Below are 19531 nucleotides of genomic sequence, written 5' to 3'. Positions count from 1 at the left end.
GAACTTTTACCCTTTAGAGCTTATATCTTACAACGCTATGTTTTTTGACCTTTCGACCTTTTGTCTTTTAGATAATTTTTTATTTGACATTTTATACTTTCGACATTTAGTCTTTTTAATCTTTCCTTTCGACCTTTTATTTTTGCACCAATTTGACTTTTGGAGCTTTTGTCCTACGACACCTTGTCTGTGAGATTTGTTGTCTAGTCGACTTTTTTGCCTTTCGATCTCTTGTCTCAGCAATTTTTTGCTTTCGACCTTTTGTCTTTTCGACCTTTTATCTTTTCGCCAATTTGTTCTTTGGAACCTTTGGCCTATAAACACCTTGTATTTTAGATTTTTTTTTCCCTATGGATTGCCTTTCGAACTTTGTCTGTTAGATCATTTTATTGTTTAACCATTTTTCATTTCAACATAACGTACTTTCGACCTTTTTTTCGATCTTGAATCTTTTGTTTTTCAACAATTTTTAATTTTTTTGGTCTTAGACCTTTTGTTTTTCGAGCAATTTTTGTTTCAACATTTCATTGTTTCGACATTTTGTTTTTTTTATCTTTATTCGACTATTTTTCATGACGTCATTTGTACTTTCGTCCTTTTTTTGTCTTTTCTGTCTTTTATCCTTTCGACCTTTTGTCTATTCGACCTATTGTCCTTTGGAGCTTATTTCCTACTAGTACTGGTCTTTATGATTTGTTGTCTTGTCGATTTTTTTTTCCTTTCGATCATTTGTCTCATTGCCATGTTTTACTTTCGACCTTTTGCTTTTCGAACATTTATCTTTTTGCCAATTTGTTCTTTGGAGCTTTTGTCATAAGACACCTTGTATTTTAGTTTTTTTGTCCGTTCGACTTTTTTCCCCTTTCGAACTCTGTTGCTTGGACCATTTTTCATTTCAACATATTTTACTTTCGACCTTTTGTCTTTTCGATCTTTGGCTCTTGGACCTTTTGTTTTTTTTTTACAGTTTTTCATTTCAATATTTACACTTCCTACCTCTTGGATTTTCTTGGGATTTTCGATCTTTGAGTCTTGGACCTTTTGTTTTTTACTATTTTTTTCATTTTAACCTTTTTTTTATCTTTTGTCTTTTCGATCTTAGCTCTTAGAACTTTTGTTTTTTTGCCAATGTTCATTTGAACATTTGTACTTTCGCCCTTTAGTCTTTTCGATCTTTGGCGCTTTTGGCAATTTATCATTTTTTCATTTCAACATTTGTGCTTTCGACCTTTTCGATCTTTGTCTCTTAGACCATTTAATTTTTAACTATTTTTCATTTCAACATGTTGTATTCTCGACATTCTGTCTTTTCGATCTTTGTCGCTTAGACCTTTTGTTTATGACCATTTTTCATGTCAACATTTTGTACTTTCGACCTTTTGTCTTTTCGTATTTTCGACCTTGAGTTTTTGATACTTTCGACATTTTATTTTTTTCGATCATTTGGACATTTTGTACTTTTAATCTTTTGCCTTTTCAATCTTTTATCCTTTCGACCTTGTGTCCTTTGAAGCTTTTGTCCTACGGCACCCTGTCTTTTGATCCTTTTTGATGTTTTTTTTAATTTTTAGACTTTTGACCTTTGCTTTTAGATCATTTTTGACCATTTTTCATTTTGACTTTTTTTACTTTCGACCATTTGTCTTTTTGCGGTCGTTTGCTTTAGACTTTTTATTTATTTATTTTTACCATTATTAATTTCTTTTTTTTCTTTTTAACATTTTATTTTTTGGAGCTTATATCTTTCGATATTTTGTCTTTAAGATTGTTTGTCTTTTTTCCTTTCGATTTGGTCTCTTAGACCATTTTGTTTTATTTTTATTATTTTTCATTTCGACATTTTGTACTTTCGACCTTCTTGATCTTTGTCTTTTGAACCTTTTCAACTCAATTATTTTCAACCATTTTTCGTTTGAACATTCTGTACTCTTGACTATTATTTGTATTTTCGATCTTTGGCTCTGAAACCTTTTGTTTTTTACTTTTTTATTTTCGACCTTTTTATCTTTGAATTTTTTGGCTCTTAGACGTTTTTTCCTTTGACCTTTAGTCCCTTTGATCTGTTGTCACTTGGAGGTTATGTCCTACGCCACATTGTCTTTAAGATTATTGTTTTTGTGTTTTCGACTTTTTTGCCTTTCGATCATTGTCTCTTAGACCTTTTTGTCATTTCAACCTTTTTTTTCTTTTCGACATTTAGTGCTTTTAACCTTTTGTCTTTATTTGACTCTTAAACCTCTTCTTTTATTTTCTATTTTTTTTCATTTATACGTTCGACCTTTTGTCATTTCGACCTCTCACTTTTCCTTACGTCTTTTAGATCTTGTATTTTCGATATTTTTTTTTTTCATTTCTAATTTACCATATTATTTTCGGTAATTTTATTAAAAATATGATTTGAGGAAAATAAACATAATAAACATAAATAAAGATTGACATTTTTTCTTGGATTCCAAAAAAAAAATATTATAAAATCGTGTTTTTTATGGTTTGATATTAATTTTAAACATTTCATTCAAATTTCAACCCAAACTATAAATTATTTTAAAGCAACAATTATCAACAATTTTTTTATTGTTACATTTATGCTTCTGCCACAATTTTGCATAAAATCAATGAATCCATGAAAAAAATATTTCTGAATTTTCACGTTTTCAAATATTGTAGTCCCACAGCATTTTTTTTCTCAAAGAGGAATGAAAAGTCTCTAGCTAAATTAAAAATGCAAATAAACGTCAAACAATGTAATCTGAATAGTTTAGAATTAATTTAGTTTTTCTAAGAAAATTTTATTTAAAAAAAAATTTGCCCAAAAAAAACACATATATCGAAAACAAATAAACTGTCAAATTTGTATTTTCCAAAAAATGTTTTTAGAAAATTAGTGCATGAAAAATTCGTTTTACTGTTTTTTTTATTATTATTCATTTTAACTTTTTTCTACGTTTTTAAAGGTTAATTAAATTTTACCCACTTTGCACTTGAAACAAAACTCGAAAACATTTTTTTAATCTGACAATTTGAACAAATTATGCGGATACGTAATTCCTGAACGCTCCCCTCCTCATATTTGAAGCCTGCCTTCCCCGCGTTAAGTATTCTGCCTATGAGAACACTCAGAGACTCAAAATAAAAAGTTTCCCAACTTCTGAAAGTTGAAAGGCTCCGGCGAGATTCGAACTCACGATCTCCTGTTTACTAGACAGGCGCTTTAACCAACTAAGCCACGGCGCCTTGGTTGACATTCGTGGTAGAAGAACCGAAGAGGTTGTCGAATCGTGTTGAGGAGTTAGAGTTTAGTTTCTTGTGCTCTTTAAAACAATCAGATGCATTGTTTTAGTTTATCAATCAAGTTTTTTTTAGCTTTTCAATTAAACTTCTGTAATTATGTTTTAGTTGAAATTGCTTTTTCATGGTGATTTTTTTTTATAATTTTATGCAAAAACAAGTTTCTAAAATAAAGTCCAAATTTTCAAACAATTCAATAACACAACAATTTGATTTTCTTGCAACCCAGTGTAAAAACTGGGTGACTCAAGCAAAACGAAACAAGATTATTTCACCATATCGCCACCAACTCGCTTCGAATGCACTCTCTCCCAACCGGTTTGCTTTGATTGAGTTCCACCACATGATATCTTCAACACTCCCCAGTAGCCGTGATCGTCTAGTGGTTAGGACCCTACGTTGTGGCCGTAGTAACCCAGGTTCGAATCCTGGTCACGGCAATGGCATCACCCAAATGTCATTGTCACGGATGGGGAGTTTTTTTTTTCTGGGTAGCAATCAATCAATTTTTAATTAAAGTAACTAATTTATGAGCTTCATCGATAAAGTAGAGATAAAAAAAAATATTTCCACTTCTTAAGTGAAGGCTCCGGCGAGATTCGAACTCACGATCTCCTGTTTACTAGACAGGCGCTTTAACCAACTAAGCCACGGCGCCTTAGTTGCGAACGAGTTGTCAAGTTGCCTTCCCGAAATTTGCGACCTAATTAAAATTGTCATGGCCTCCTTAGAACAAAACCTAACCAACAATGTTTTCCCCCTTCTCCCTCTTTCCTCAGGAAGTCAACAAAAAAATCTACAAATCCGGATGCTCATCCGACGATGCACGCGTTAAGGTGCAGTGACGGGTCGTCGACCACGACGACGGCCACGACAACGACGGGAGGAGCAGGTGCCATAGCCGCCGCCGGCGGCAGCTCCGGAATCGTGTCCGGAACGTCAATTCTTCAACTCCAGCAACAACAACAGCAACAACAGGTGCAGCAACAGCAATGTCCATCCCAGCAGCAGCAGCAACAGCAACAACAACTTCCAAAAGGTGGTCCGGTGCGGATAAACGGCGTCAAGGGTTACCAGAACAGGACCAACCATATCATCTACTGTCCACCGCTGCTGCGCTCCAAGGAGGACTGCACGGCGGTCGTGTACTTTGGTGGGGATGTGCAGGTGAGGAAGTGTTTATTTTTTTTAAAGATATTTTGATTCTAGTAGAAGTTATAGTTTTTTATGTTTCCATAATATAAAAGTTATTTTGCTTTATTTTCCCGATTTTTTTTTAATTTTTTGTGGATCGACACGGCAAGTCTCCGAGAAATTTGGGAACGTAGTGAAAAACCACCTATTGAGATCACAGATTTCGGTCATTCGATTTTTGTTTTGTATTTTTTTTATCCGTCTGAAACTTTTTTGATGCCTTTGGTATGCCCAAAGAAGCTATTTTGCATCATTAGTTTGTCCATATAATTTTCCATTCAAATTTGGCAGCTGTCTATACAAAAATGATGTATGAAAATTCAAAGATCTGTATTTTTTGAAGGAATTTTTTTGATAGGTATGGTGTCTTCAGCAAAGTTGTAGCTATGGATGAGGACTACATTTTTTGATTTGACTCAAACTTTGTGGGGGCCTTTCCTATGACCAAATATGCTATTTTGTGTCATTGGTTCACCCATACAAGTCTCCATACAATTTTGGCAGCTGTCCATACAAAAATGGTATGTTAATATTCAAACAACAGTAACTTTTGAGTGAATTTTCTGATCAATTTGGTGTCTTCGGCAAAGTTGTAGGTATTGTTGAGGACTTTTGAGAAAAAATAGGTACACGGAAAAAAAAAATTGCAGATCTTTTTATCAACTTTTTTTTTCACTAAAACTCAATTTCCCAAAATACGTATTTTTTGATTTTCGAGATTTTTTGATATGTTTTAGGGGACAAAAATCCGCAACTTTTGAGCCATAGAGAAACATGGTCAAAAAATCTGCCGCCGAGTTATGAATTTTTGAAAAAATAGTGATTTTTGGAAAAAAAATCGAAGTTTCATGCAAAAACAAGTTTGACATTATTTTTTAATGCAAAATTGGATTTGCAATCGAAAAGTACTTTACAGATTTTTTGATAAAGGGCTCCGTTTTCAAGATATAGCCACCGAAAGTATGATTTTAGCGAAATATTTGCAGTTTTTCAATTTTTAAAAATAGTGACCATGAGTGACCATTTCTAAAAAAATTTTTTTGTGAAAAGTTCAGAAAATTTGCTATAAAATTCCTATGACCAAATAAGCTATTTTGCGTTATTGGTTCACCCATACAAGTCTCCATACAATTTTGGCAGCTGTCCATACAAAAATGGTATGTAAATATTCAAACAGCTGTAACTTTTGAGTGAATTTTCTGATCAATTTGGTGTCTTCGGCAAAGTTGTAGGTATTGTTGAGGACTTTTGAGAAAAAATAGGTACACGGAAAAAAATTGCAGATCTTTTTATCAACTTTTTTCACTAAAACTCAATTTCCCAAAATACGTATTTTTTGATTTTCGAGATTTTTTGATATGTTTTAGGGGACAAAAATCCGCAACTTTTGAGCCATAGAGAAACATGGTCAAAAAATCTGCCGCCGAGTTATGAATTTTTGAAAAAATAGTGATTTTTGGAAAAAATCGAAGTTTCATGCAAAAACAAGTTTGACATTATTTTTTAATGCAAAATTGGATTTGCAATCGAAAAGTACTTTACAGATTTTTTGATAAAGGGCTCCGTTTTCAAGATATAGCCACCGAAAGTATGATTTTAGCGAAATATTTGCAGTTTTTCAATTTTTAAAAATAGTGACCATGAGTGACCATTTCTAAAAAAAATTTTTGTGAAAAGTTCAGAAAATTTGCTATAAAATTCCTATGACCAAATAAGCTATTTTGCGTTATTGGTTCACCCATACAAGTCTCCATACAATTTTGGCAGCTGTCCATACAAAAATGGTATGTAAATATTCAAACAGCTGTAACTTTTGAGTGAATTTTCTGATCAATTTGGTGTCTTCGGCAAAGTTGTAGGTATTGTTGAGGACTTTTGAGAAAAAATAGGTACACGGAAAAAAAAATTGCAGATCTTTTTATCAACTTTTTTTTTCACTAAAACTCAATTTCCCAAAATACGTATTTTTTGATTTTCGAGATTTTTTGATATGTTTTAGGGGACAAAAATCCGCAACTTTTGAGCCATAGAGAAACATGGTCAAAAAATCTGCCGCCGAGTTATGAATTTTTGAAAAAATAGTGATTTTTGGAAAAAAAATCGAAGTTTCATGCAAAAACAAGTTTGACATTATTTTTTAATGCAAAATTGGATTTGCAATCGAAAAGTACTTTACAGATTTTTTGATAAAGGGCTCCGTTTTCAAGATATAGCCACCGAAAGTATGATTTTAGCGAAATATTTGCAGTTTTTCAATTTTTAAAAATAGTGACCATGAGTGACCATTTCTAAAAATATTTTTTTTTGAAAAGTTCAGAAAATTTGCTATAAAATTGTCTAAGAGACATTGAAGATTGGACCTCGGGTTGCTGAGATAGAGCCGAAATTGAAGTTTTCCTAATATCACCACAAAAAAAACACACCATTTTCTAATAACGATATTGCAGCAACTAATGGTCCGATTTTCAATGTTAATACATGAAACATTCGTGAAATTTTCCGTTCTTTTCGGAAAGATCGGAAAATTTCACGAATGTTTCATGTATTAACATTGAAAATCGGACCATTAGTTGCTGCGATATCGTTATTAGAAAATGGTGGGCTGTTTGGATGAGACTTAGAAATCTTCAATTTTCGTGTTTCTTTTTCTTTAAGCCGCTGTATCTCAGCAACCAGAGGTCCAATCTTCAATGTATCTTAGACAATTTTATAGCAAATTTTCTGAACTTTTCAAAAAAAAAAAAATTTTTAGAAATGGTCACTCATGGTCACTATTTTTAAAAATTGAAAACTGCAAATATTTCGCTAAAATCAAACTTTCGGTGGCTATATCTTGAAAACGGAGCCCTTAATCAAAAAATCTGTAAAGTACTTTTCGATTGCAAATCCAATTTTGCATTAAAAAATAATGTCAAACTTGTTTTTGCATGAAACTTCGATTTTTTTTCCAAAAATCACTATTTTTTCAAAAATTCATAACTCGGCGGCAGATTTTTTGACCATGTTTCTCTATGGCTCAAAAGTTGCGGATTTTGTCCCCTAAAACATATAAAAAAAACTCGAAAATCAAAAAATACGTATTTTGGGAAATTGAGTTTTAGTAAAAAAAAAGTTGATAAAAAAATCTGCAATTTTTTTTCCGTGTACCTATTTTTTTCTCAAAAGTCCTCAACAATACCTACAACTTTGCCGAAGACACCAAATTGATCAGAAAATTCACTCAAAAGTTACTGTTGTTTGAATATTAACATACCATTTTTGTATGGACAGCTGCCAAAATTGTATGGAGACTTGTATGGGTGAACCAATGACACAAAATAGCATATTTGGTCATAGGGAAGGCCCCCACAAAGTTTGAGCCAAATCAAAAAATACAAATAAAATCCATTTCCGGTTTTGGTAGAGAATTGCTCTACACTGAAAAAATATGATACACGGTAAAAAAAAATTTAGGTGATTTTTTATTTCACTTTTTGCCACTAAAACTTGATTTGCAAGAAAAAACACTATTTTTAATTTTTTTTTCATTTTTTTTTATATGTTTTAGGGGACATCAAATGCCAACTTTTCAGAAATTTCCAGTATGGGCAAAACATCTTTGACCGAGTTATGAATTTTTGAATCAATACTGATTTTTTCAAAAAATCGAAATATTGGTCGCAATTTGCAATCAAAAAGTACTTAAGTGAAATTTTGATAAAGTGCACCGTTTTCAAGTTATAGCAATTTTTAGGTAACTTTTTTGAAAATAGTCGCAGTTATTTATTTTTTTAAATTAGGTAGTTCCCATGTTTGCCCACTTTTGAAAAAAAAATATATTTGAAGAGCTGAGAAAATTCTCTATATTTTGCATTTTTGAACTTTGTTGATATGACCTTTAGTTGCTGAGATATTGCCATGCAAAGATTTAAAAACAGGAAAATTTATGTTTTCTAAGTCTCACAAAAAAAAAACACAATTTTCTAATGTCGATATCTCAGCAACTAATGGAGCGATTTTCAATGTAAAAATATAAAAAAAATCGTGAAATTTTCTGATCTTTTTGAAATCAATATTTTTATTTTTTTGAATCAATACTAAAATTTCAGAAGGGTGTAATATTTAATGTTTGGCCATTTTGATGTGTAACTGATCGGAAAATGGTTCTTATGACCATACGAAAATTATAAGCTAGTTTTGGAAATTTTGATTTTTATCTAAAAGGGTTAAAATATTTGTGAAGATGGCCAAAACATGTTCAAGAAAGCACCACAAAGTATACAAGAAAAAAAAACTTTCCTAAAAAAAATAAAAATAATAAAAACAATAATATTTAAACCAGAGCGATTTGACCGATTTCGACCATTTTATTTTTTTGATTTGGCTCAAATTTTGTGGAGGCGGAAGGCCAATTACCAACGGCTATTACCAAAAAATATAGAAAAATAATCAAAAATGTATTACTTTTGAAGGAATTTTCTGATCGATTTAGTGTCTTCGGCAAAGTTGTAGGTATTGAGTATCAGGTGGTTTATGGGTAGTCCCAAAGCTCCTATTTTCAATGTTAAATAATGAAGCATTTGTAAAATTTGATGATTTTGTCGAAAAAAATATTTAAAAAATTGTAAAATCAAGACTCACACTAAAAATGGACGTAATAATGAATGTTTGGCCCTTTTGAAAAATTAGTCTTGAATCCAAAATTTAAAAAAAATCTAAAAGTTCCTAAAATTTCTTAAATTAAAAATAAGACCATTATTAGATGAGATATTAGCATTAGAAAATGCAGGAATGTTTGGATGAGTTAAAAAACTTATTTTTTTGTGTTTCTTTTTCTTTTATTCGCTGTATTTCAGCAACCAGAGGTCCAATCTTCGATTTCATTTTTTTTATTGGAAGAACTCTTCGAAAAAAAAATCAGTTAAAATTCAACTTTAAGTGAATTAGTGTAAACAATCAAAAGTCAACAAATTTCTATTTAAAAAAAAAAACTCATTTAAAAATAATTATAACTTGGCGGCAACATCCTTGTCCATACTACTCTATGACTCAGTTGCGGTTTTTTGTCAAGAAATTTCAAATATGAAAAAAAACGGATTTTGGGAATTTGTTTTTTTTTAAGAAATTTTATTTAAAAATCGTCAAAACATGCACATATCTAATCTAGAGTCTTTTTGAATAGGTCCTATAATCATATGAAAGGCAATAATTTATAGGAGTTATCGTATCTAATAAAGCAACCAATTACAAATTACTATTACAAATTGCTGGTTTTGGCGAAGAATTACTCACCATATTTTTAAAATGTGATCCAAATGCCAAAAAACGACAGTTTATAGTTTCATAAGACCTTTTCAAAAGATCGGCTAGATTTTTCGGAGCTCAAACTATGTTCCTGATAGTTCAACGAATCACCATTCAAAGCAAAATGTTTTTGACATTTTGTTTAGTAATCCATTTTTTTTAAACCATTTTCACTTGGCTAGGGTCACCCTTATGGTCGAATAAAAAAAAAGTTCCTAATTATTTCGGCCAATTTTGGACTAATTGCGGGTCATTTCTAATTTTGGAGTTTATACTTTTGAATGGAATTGCTAAAACATAATAAAGTTAAGTGTAACTTATCGAGTAAAAGCTCAAGCTTTTACTCGAAGTTAATTAGAAAATTAGAAACACTATTAAAAAAATCCTTGCATATAACATTTAAAAAAAATAACAAAAAGGGTAACAAATTCGAACATAAAAAAGGAGTTTTGAACGATAAAATAGTAAGGCCGTTGAAAATATTTTTCAAAGTTCTTGTCGTCCAATGTGATGGAAAACTGTACCGCAAAAGAAAAATAATCTATAGAATTTTATTTTTTTTTTAGATTTTCAAATTTGTTGATACAGTGAAGCATTTTTGTGAGTTTTTCTCAGTGTCATCCAATAAGCCTTTTTTAACTTGCAAATCTTGATTCGATTTTCAATGCAAAAAAAAAAAAATTTTGTGTGATTTTCTGCTTAAAAAAAAGTATTACAGTCCAAACTCGATTATCCGAAAGCCTCGGAAAAAAATCACTTCGGATAATCGAATCGGGAAAATTGTTTTTTTCGTTGTCTAATTTTTGATTGTCGAGTTTAGGTATGACCCCTAAAATATGCTAAATTGATTCAGAATTTTTAAATTCAAGATGGTGACCAATAAATATTGAAAAAATGCATTTTATTTTTAAATCAACAACTCAAATTTAAATATACGAAAAAAATATTTTTTGCTCGTGATTCGATTATTCGAAGTCCCATACAAACCTTCGGATAATCTAAATTTGGGATAATCAAGGCTTCTGATAATTGAGTCTGGACTGTATGTGTCAAATCATCATCCTAATTTGATTTAAATTCTTAAAATAGTAGTTGAAATATTGTTTTCACAATTGTATCACAATTTTTTGAAATATTTATATTGTGGATTTAGCTCGTAGCTGGATTTTCTGGCTTCTTCTCACGGTCATTGGAAACGGTCGTGGATAGACCTAGGGGTTCCCAGTTGGAGTGAAAAAAATCAATTTATAGAAAAATTATGGATTAAAATTTTGCCTTTTTATCACTTCTCCGATATCAGGAAAAATTGTTTGAACATGCTCGCAATTTTTTTATTCGGTCGGAAAAATATTATTTTTCTTGAAAAAACTTTCATTTTTAATCACATGATCACCCCTAATTCTGGCTCGATGCCGCCATCATGCGACCGCGTGCTCCGTTTGTTTGTCAACAAAGCTGCAGCTGGATGGTGAGACGAAGTGAGGGGGGAAGAGATTTTGACATTTTTATGCCCGCATCTGGCCCGCCGCCTATTTCGTCGGTCACTGAGTCGCCGGTCGTTACCAGTGACCGAGTCCAGCTAGGTACTGATCGCACAATAACTCAGGTACAAGATTTGGCATCATCCCAAATTCTAGCGCATAAGATGCCTTTTTCATTCCCCTAAAACACATATAAAAAATAAATCGTAAAATACGGGGTTTTTTCAATTCAACTTTGAATGATAAAAAGTTTTCTGAAAAGTCTCAATCATAACCTTCAACTTTGTTGAAGACATCAAACCTTCTCAAGATACAGATTTTCGAATATTCACAAGCCCAATTTATATGACCAGTTCGCAAAATTGGAAGAAGCGTTGTATGAAAAAGATTTATTTTGTATGGAAATTGTCCACGAGGGGGAAGGGGGGGGGGGATCTGAGATTTTAAAAAAAGTGTCCACGTAGTTTATGGATGGTCCCTACATATGTAGAAGATCGAAATTTTCGGTATTTTGTAGAAAAAAAAAGCTACCAAAAAACTTTGATTTTAATAAAATATTTAATGGTCTGAGAGGATTTTGTATGAATAGTTTATTTTGTTTTAATTTAATTTGATCAATTTGGGTTATCGTTGCTTATTGCCGATAACATTATATTTCACAATCTTTGCATTTTTTTTGGTTAATTAGGTTATTTTTAATTATTACATTTTTTGCAATATTTGCAAATACTTTTGTCCTCAATTTTTCTTTCATTTTCCATTTCTCAGGACATTCCGGAAAAGATGGAAACGAACCGCGACAACAAAAACTACATCAAGTGGAACCTGGAGAACACGGCCCTCCTGCTGCGGGATTCCTTTCCCCGGGCCCACATCGTGGTGGTGCGACCCATGCGGATGGAGTACAGCACGTTCAGCTGCTTCGATAACTTCGTGCGCGGGAACAACGCCGGCATTCCGGACCACACGCCGATGCACTTTTCCCTGCAGCACCTCGAAGAGTGAGTTTTCCTGAAATGTTAAATTTAAATTTAATAAATAAAACCAATTTTCCCTCAGATTACTCAACAACTTGACGAAAAAGTTGACCAAACCGGTGCTGGAGCCGGACCTGCTGCACAAGCTGATTGCGGCCACGAGTTCGAGCCTTTGCCCAGGGGAGCTGGAGCGGACGGCGGCCACGGTGGCAGCGGCCGCGGCGGCGGCAACGTCCGGAACGACCGCGGGCACCACGACGACGACGGCATCGTCGGTGGTGACGGATATGGACGTGGATGTGTTGCAGGTAAGGGAAAAAAAAAACTTTAATACTAGTAGCCTTAAAAAATATCGGAAGATAATTTTTGAAATGTTTCGTGACAAAAAGAAGAATTTTGACACCCATTATTATCTATGTTTGATTGAATTAGATTAGTTTCGAACGGTATGTCCACGCATCCTTCCTCCCCTGTAGATTCTGTAAAATGTCATCTGTAATAAGTAATCAAAACAAAGCCGATCGCGCAGACTATTTTGAGTCAGCTTTGAGCGACAAAGCGCAATCGGTCTCTCAGAGAGCCCTTCGCTGTGCTAGCCGGTTCGAGTGAGAGGATGTGCAAAGAGAGAGAGAGTATTCAGTAGCGATTGGTATGTGGAAGTGACAAGCGGTAGGAACACAACAAATTTTTGGTAGTAGCATAAGTGTAATAATGTATAAAGCATTGTGTGGTACTTTTTACTACACAATTTTAAAGATGGGCGGCTAGAAGTTTGATTTTTTTTTATCAAAAAGCAGTCCCGTTAATTATTGTAAATTTTAATATCTCCATCCCAATTTGCGTCATCTGACCCTTAAATTCAATTACATCCATTCAAGTGCTCATAACATTACGCAGTGTTGCCAAAATTTTCCTGCCTTTTTCTCATTTGAAAGGTCTTTTGAATTTTTCCTACCTACCATCGACAAATTACGACTGACGATCGAGAAAATCTCGTCATGCGTCAAAAACTTCAGAAATTTTTAAATGTTTTAAAAAATGCAGAATTTCAAAAATGTCAAAAAATTAATAAAATTAAAAAAAAAAGTTTCAAAAATTTAAAATCATTATAAATTTCAAAAACATTAAAAATTAAAAAAAATCATAAAATAAAAAAAATTAATTAAGAAAATCAAAAATACAAAAAGATAAAAAAAATAAAAAAGGTAGAAAAAGGTAAATAACTAAAAAAACTTCTAAATTAAAAAAAAAACAGAAATTTTAAAAATTTTAAAAGTCTCAAAACATTTAAAAAAATTTAAATTCTTGAGTACTTTTTAAAAACAAAAAAAAATAGTTTTTTTTTTGAATTTTTAAATATTTAGAATTTTTTTAAATTTTTCGATTTTCAATGTTAAAACATGAAACATTTGTGAAATTTTCCGATCTTTTTGAAAACAATACTTTGAAAATTTTTGAGTCAAGACTAAAACTTTAAATGGGCCAAACATACAATATTACGCTTTTTTTAAATGTTAGTCTTGACTATTTGAAATTCGACCATCATTTCAATAAAAACATTCACAAATTTTTTTAAAAATAAAAAAAATATCAAGACAAAATAAAAATTAAAAAAAAGTTAGTACATAAAAAAAATAAATTCATAAGTACTTTTTAAAAATTTAAAAACATTAAAGTTTATTTTTTTAATCCTTAGATTTTTTTTTTATTTTTGAATTAAAAAATTATTATTTTTTTTATTTTTGAGTTTTTTTTAATTTTTTTTTATTTTTGAAATTTTTTGAAATTTTTGAATTTTTTGAAATTTTTGAAATTTTTTGAAATTTTTGAATTTTTTGAAATTTTTGAATTTTTTTAAATTTTTGAAATATTTGAAATATTTGAAATATTTGAAATTTGACAACCGTTTCAATAAAAACAACCACGAAATTAAAAAAAAAATGAAAAAAAAGTTAAAATAATTAAAAATAAAAAAAAATCAAATTCAAAAAAAGTTTAATGTTTTAAAGAAAAAAAATCTTTGAAAATTAAAAAAGATATTTTTTTTAATCCTAAGATTTTTATAATTTTTTTTTTATTTTTTAAAATTTTTGAAATTTGTCCATCTTTTCAATCAAAACAACCACGAAAAAGGTATTACAAATTTTGACCGTAATTTCTCGATCCACGATCGAGATTTCTCAATAGTAAAATTTCGATCGTAGTTTCTCGATGGTAAGTCGTAATCTTACAATCGAGAAATCTTGATCGTGAGTCGAGAAATTACAATCAAATGCATAAATCACCACGTTTTTTAAAGTTTTTTTTTATGTTTCCACAATTAGTTTTTTACGAATATATTTAAAAAATGTTTAGAAATTTTGTAATGTTTTGTTGATTTTCATTTATCCTGAGGTAAGAATCTATTATTTCTTTGGAAAATTTTCGAAAAGTCGGAAATTTAAAAAAAAATACAATTGAAGGTACCTTGTAGGCATATTGTAAATCTGGCAACCCTGTCTAAAGTTATTAGTACTCAACGAAATTAGCAATTCAAATCCTATAATTTTGATGAAAGTGGCTTTCCGAAACCTTCTTACTGCAGAAATGTACTCTAGAAATTCAAAAGACCTTTCAGTTGAGCATAAGTATTGAAGATATGGCAGCCCTGCCGTATGATATCGCCACTTAACTACCAAAAGTAAAACGTTTTCATTTTTTTTATTCCAGTCCGACGGCCACTCCACCACCTCCAACAATAGCACCAACAACGCCAGCACATCCTCCCCATCTTCCTCCGCCTCCACCAACTCGTCCACCGCCGACATCAACGAGCTGCTCTGGTGGCGCGAAAGTCTCAACCTGGACAAGGCGAACCTCGCCCTGATGGGCTTCAGCAAGGGTTGCGTCGTCCTCAATCAGTTCATCTACGAGTTTCACTACTACAAAACGCTCACCCCGGACGACAGCACCATGATGCGGTTGGTGTCCCGGATAAAGGACATGTACTGGCTGGACGGGGGTCACGGCGGGGGGAAGAACACCTGGATCACGTCGCGAAGTTTGCTGGAGACGCTCTGCCGGTTGGGGATCAACGTGCACGTGCACGTCACGCCGTACCAGATTCAGGACGACCACCGACCGTGGATCCGGAAGGAGGAGAAGGCGTTTACGGATCTGCTGAAGCGTCTGGGGGCGCCCTTCGATCGGCATCTGTACCCCAGTGAGGCCAACTCGACGAACCTGTTTACGCACTTTGAGGTGTTGAACCGCTTCCGGCAGTACCAGATCAACGTGTTTGCCCAGCAGCACTTGCAGGCGCAGGCTCAGCAGCAGGTCCAGCAGCAACAGCAATTGACGGCGACGAATCTGAGCACGACGGGGACGAATTCCGTGGATGAGCAGCAACAGCAGCAGCCGATTTTGACGCAGCTGGAGCAGATGGGAGTGGTTGGAGGCAATTCGATTGTGACGGCGGTGGATGCTGTGGAGCAGATGATTACCGGCGGAGGGAACGAGACGGATCTGGAGGAGGACAAGCTGGACGACGGGGAGGACGAGGAGGAGAATGGGCACAAGTGAACAGAAAGGGGTAAGTTCTGGGAGGTTTGTAGACTTATAAGATTCTATTTTTCTAGTTTTATTAGGAAAAAAATTCGATAAACTGAAAACCGGAAATTATTGAAATGGCTTACTTTAAATTTATTACTTTCTTTACATAAATGCATTCTCATAAAAGTGGTTCGGTTTAAAACACATCAATGTATTGATCTTTCTGAGGCTCTGTTCAAACCGTCCAAAATTTTAAAAAAAATAAAAATCTGTCCCACTAAATAGATGAGCGTCGTTTTCGACGTCTATCCGTTTTGCTGAGCAATTGACTGAATTATGATATATTGTGTAAACTGAAATCAAATTTTAAAAATATAGAAAAAAAAAACAAAAAAACCAATATGAAATTATGAATGTTAGTAAATAAATTAAAAAAAAAACTTCAAATCTTTAAAAACCTAGAAATTCTAAAACCATTTGGAAAATCTCAAAAATCATCAGATTAAAAAAAACTTCAAATCTAAAAGCAAAACCAATAATTTAGGAATCTAAAAAAAATCAAAAGTCTAGCCTAATGTTTGCACATAAGCATTTTGTTGTTCGATTACAATTTCTTGTAACCAATTTTAACTGAAATCGACCAATTTCTCGACCAGGAATGACTCTATTTTAAATTAAAAAACTAAAAATAAAAAATAAAAATTTAAATCTGAAAATCCTACTATCCAAAAAGGTAATAAAAAGAGTTATTACATATAAAAAGGTATTCACAAATCTTACCTAAAAATTTACTTATTTAAAATTTAATCATCTATGTATGAATAGAAAAATTAAAAAGATCTATACATTTTAAAATCTAAAATTAATAAAATTTAAAAAATCTAAAATAAAGAAATAAAATAATATTCTAAGAGTTGTAAAATTGAGAAATTCATATGTATAGAATAATTAATCTTAAATTAAAATCAATAAATCTTCTTTTCTTAAGTTGAAAAAATATAAATCTGTATATTGACTTAAAATATAATAATCTCACAATTAAAAAATTCAAAAAACATCTTAAAACAAGATCTTAAAAATTAATAATTTAGAAATTTAAAAAACCTTTATAGCTGAAAAATTGACAAAAATCATTGATATTTAAAAAGCTGTTATTTTTTTTTTTTAAATTAACTAAACATTTCCAAATCCGGAGTTTTTTTTTAATGGTCCAATAAACCAAATTTTCAGTTTTTGCTTTTTGGGTGTTTTTTTTTTTGCTACCCCTGACTCAAGGCAGTTTCAAAAATACCCAAAAACTGGAAATTTGAATTATTGGACCTTTTTTTAAAAAAAAAACTCCAGAAATCTACAAATCTAAATATTCTAAATTAAAAAAAAAACTTAAAATTAAAAACAATAGATTTTTGTATCTAAAAATAAAAAATATTCAAGTTTTTTATCCAAGAATTTTACAAATTCGGATTCAAGCAATCTTAAGAATATTTAAGTTGCAGATAAAAATATTTTTAATTTAGAATCCGAAAATTTAAGAACCTGAAATAAACCTGAAAATCTTCTGATTAACTAAAACAACAAAAGTTTAAAATCTAAAAATTCTAAAACCAAAAATAAAAAAAAACTTTGAATTCTTAGAATCTTAATGGCTAGATATTTGAAATCTCAATATCTCAAAATCCTGGAATTCAAAAATCAGATAATTACAAAATCATAAAATAAAATCAACAAGAAATTATTAATCTTAAAAAAATATAAATCTACCAATCAAAAAAAAAAATTGGATCTAAAAAAACTAAAATTATATCTAATCTAAACTGAAACGACATAAACTTTGGAAAATATTTGCAGCGGCCTAAAAAAAAACAAAATTTAAGTATCTGCAAAATTTTAAATCACAAAATTTAAAAATTGCGGTGATCCGGTGATGTTTGTGGTATTTCGCAGCATAATTATGGGAATATCTCGAAATATTTTTTTTTTAGATCTACAAATCTACTGTAAAAAGCTTAAAATCTAAAAATCTCCAAATGCAAAACTAAAAAAATCTAAAACATGAATTTTTAACCTAAAAGTAGAAATCAAAAATCTTTGGAGCGGCCGTGGCTGATTGGTTGCGGTGTTCGCTTTGTAAGCGAATGGTTCTGGGTTCAATTCCCATCTGCTCCCAACGAGAAAGTTAAGAACACATAAATTTGAAATGATGAATATGAACGAAAAATCAAAGTCGCTCGAGGCGGGGTTCGATCCTCCGTCCTTTGGATTGGTAAGCAAAAATGCTAACCACTAGGCCATGACGACTTGGTGAGCGTGTACTGGAATTAGGAATACTGTTACAGAGAGCGAGTTGTGGCGCTATAACCACGGCAAATAGAGTCCAGGGCATTCGTGGAAATACAATGTCCCATCCCAGAGGGTCCCGGAGTACCAAACCTTCTTAGCATGGTGCTCCCAACGAATACAACCAAAAATCTCGGAGCGTATGGTGGTGTGTCCCCACGCTTCTTCCTCCCCTGTCGATTCAGAATTGTGTTGTTGTTCGAACACTCAGTGCTCAAACTCAACCCAATTACGAGTCATCTCTGCGATACGGCTTTACGCAGTAGGCCTGGCCGGTTTAACGCTTGTGATGTTTCAATGCATTCTAATGCAATGGCGCACTACAAATGTTAATAAATGACAAGAAAAGTGCTAGGCGTCATCTAACCTAAGGCACTCTCCAGGATCCCTTCGAAAGATTGGCTGCGCTAGGGTCTGATTAGATTAGATTAGATTAGATAAAAGTAGAAATCAAAAATCAGAAAAATATCGAAATCTTTATTTTTTAAAGTTAAAAATGGTAAACTTTAAAATTTGATAACCGTAGAATTTTAAAATGTGTTAAAACGTGAGAAGAATACATTCTATGTTTACAAACTGTTACTTGTCAATTTTCACAGTTTTACTGAAAATCTGGAATAAAAATTTAAAAGTTTAAAATCCAAAAATTTGAAAATCTTTAGAAAAGTTCAATAATAATTTTTAACCTTAAAAATTTAAATAGATTTTTGAGATGGTAAAAAAAATATATGAAAATCCAAAATGCCCAAAATAAAAACTTCAAAATAGTGATACCTAGGATCTAGAGTTTTTCAAATCCTCAAAACTAAAATTTAAAAAATACAGTCCGAACTTGATTATCCGATGGCCTTGGCAAAATCTCACTTCGGATAAATTGATTGTTGAGATTTAATATGATCCTTAAACTACTCTAAAGTGATTTAGAATTTTAAAATTTAAGATGGCGGCCAAAATATCAATATAATCGAACTTCGGATAATCAAAACTCCGGATAATCGAGTCTTGACTGTATAAAAATCCAAGAAAGATATTTACATTTTTATTTCTATAAAATAAAAAAAATATATCAATAAAATCCTAAAAATATGAAAAATCTAAATTTAATAAATCGAATCATCAAAAAATCATCAAATAACAAAATAATAAATATGAAAAGTTCAAAGTATCGTAAAATCAAAGAGTATTCATATCGAGTATCGTTCCCTTCTCTCTGGTAAAATCTTAAAAGTCCATGCATAATAAATTTAATTTCTTGAAATCTAAAACGAAACCTATTTAAAAATCTTAATCATTAAAAATATTGAAAAAATACAAATCTACAGTTCTAACAAATCAAAAAATCTAAATAAATATTAAAAAAGATGAAAACCGGACAATAAAAATCTAAAAATTCTAAGTCTCAAAATCTCAAATTAAAAAATTTCAATTTAAAAATCTATG

General features: G+C 31.6%; 1 protein-coding gene and 3 non-coding genes across 4 annotated transcripts in view; 2 read left to right on the top strand and 2 right to left on the bottom strand.

Annotated features, from left to right (window-relative positions):
• LOC6043588 (UPF0565 protein C2orf69 homolog) overlaps nt 1–19531 on the top strand; it is a 76991-nt gene that overhangs the window by 55958 nt on the left and 1502 nt on the right. Inside the window, exons 2-5 of the mRNA XM_038255993.1 lie at nt 4067–4455; nt 12015–12247; nt 12306–12531; nt 14933–15794. Coding sequence (XP_038111921.1) covers nt 4111–4455; nt 12015–12247; nt 12306–12531; nt 14933–15784 — 1656 coding nt within the window. The 5' untranslated portion in view covers nt 4067–4110 and the 3' untranslated portion in view covers nt 15785–15794. The remainder of the gene's footprint in view (nt 1–4066; nt 4456–12014; nt 12248–12305; nt 12532–14932; nt 15795–19531) is intronic.
• Nucleotides 3161–3234, bottom strand: Trnat-agu. The gene has a single exon. It is a non-coding gene; the product is annotated as a tRNA-Thr (tRNA).
• On the top strand, nt 3657–3728 carry Trnah-gug. The gene has a single exon. It is a non-coding gene; the product is annotated as a tRNA-His (tRNA).
• Nucleotides 3873–3946, bottom strand: Trnat-agu. The gene has a single exon. It is a non-coding gene; the product is annotated as a tRNA-Thr (tRNA).

The sequence above is a fragment of the Culex quinquefasciatus genome, chromosome 1, assembly GCF_015732765.1.
Source record: "Culex quinquefasciatus strain JHB chromosome 1, VPISU_Cqui_1.0_pri_paternal, whole genome shotgun sequence".
NCBI classification, from domain to species: Eukaryota; Metazoa; Arthropoda; class Insecta; order Diptera; family Culicidae; genus Culex; species Culex quinquefasciatus.
This window is presented reverse-complemented; position numbering and strand designations above follow the sequence as displayed.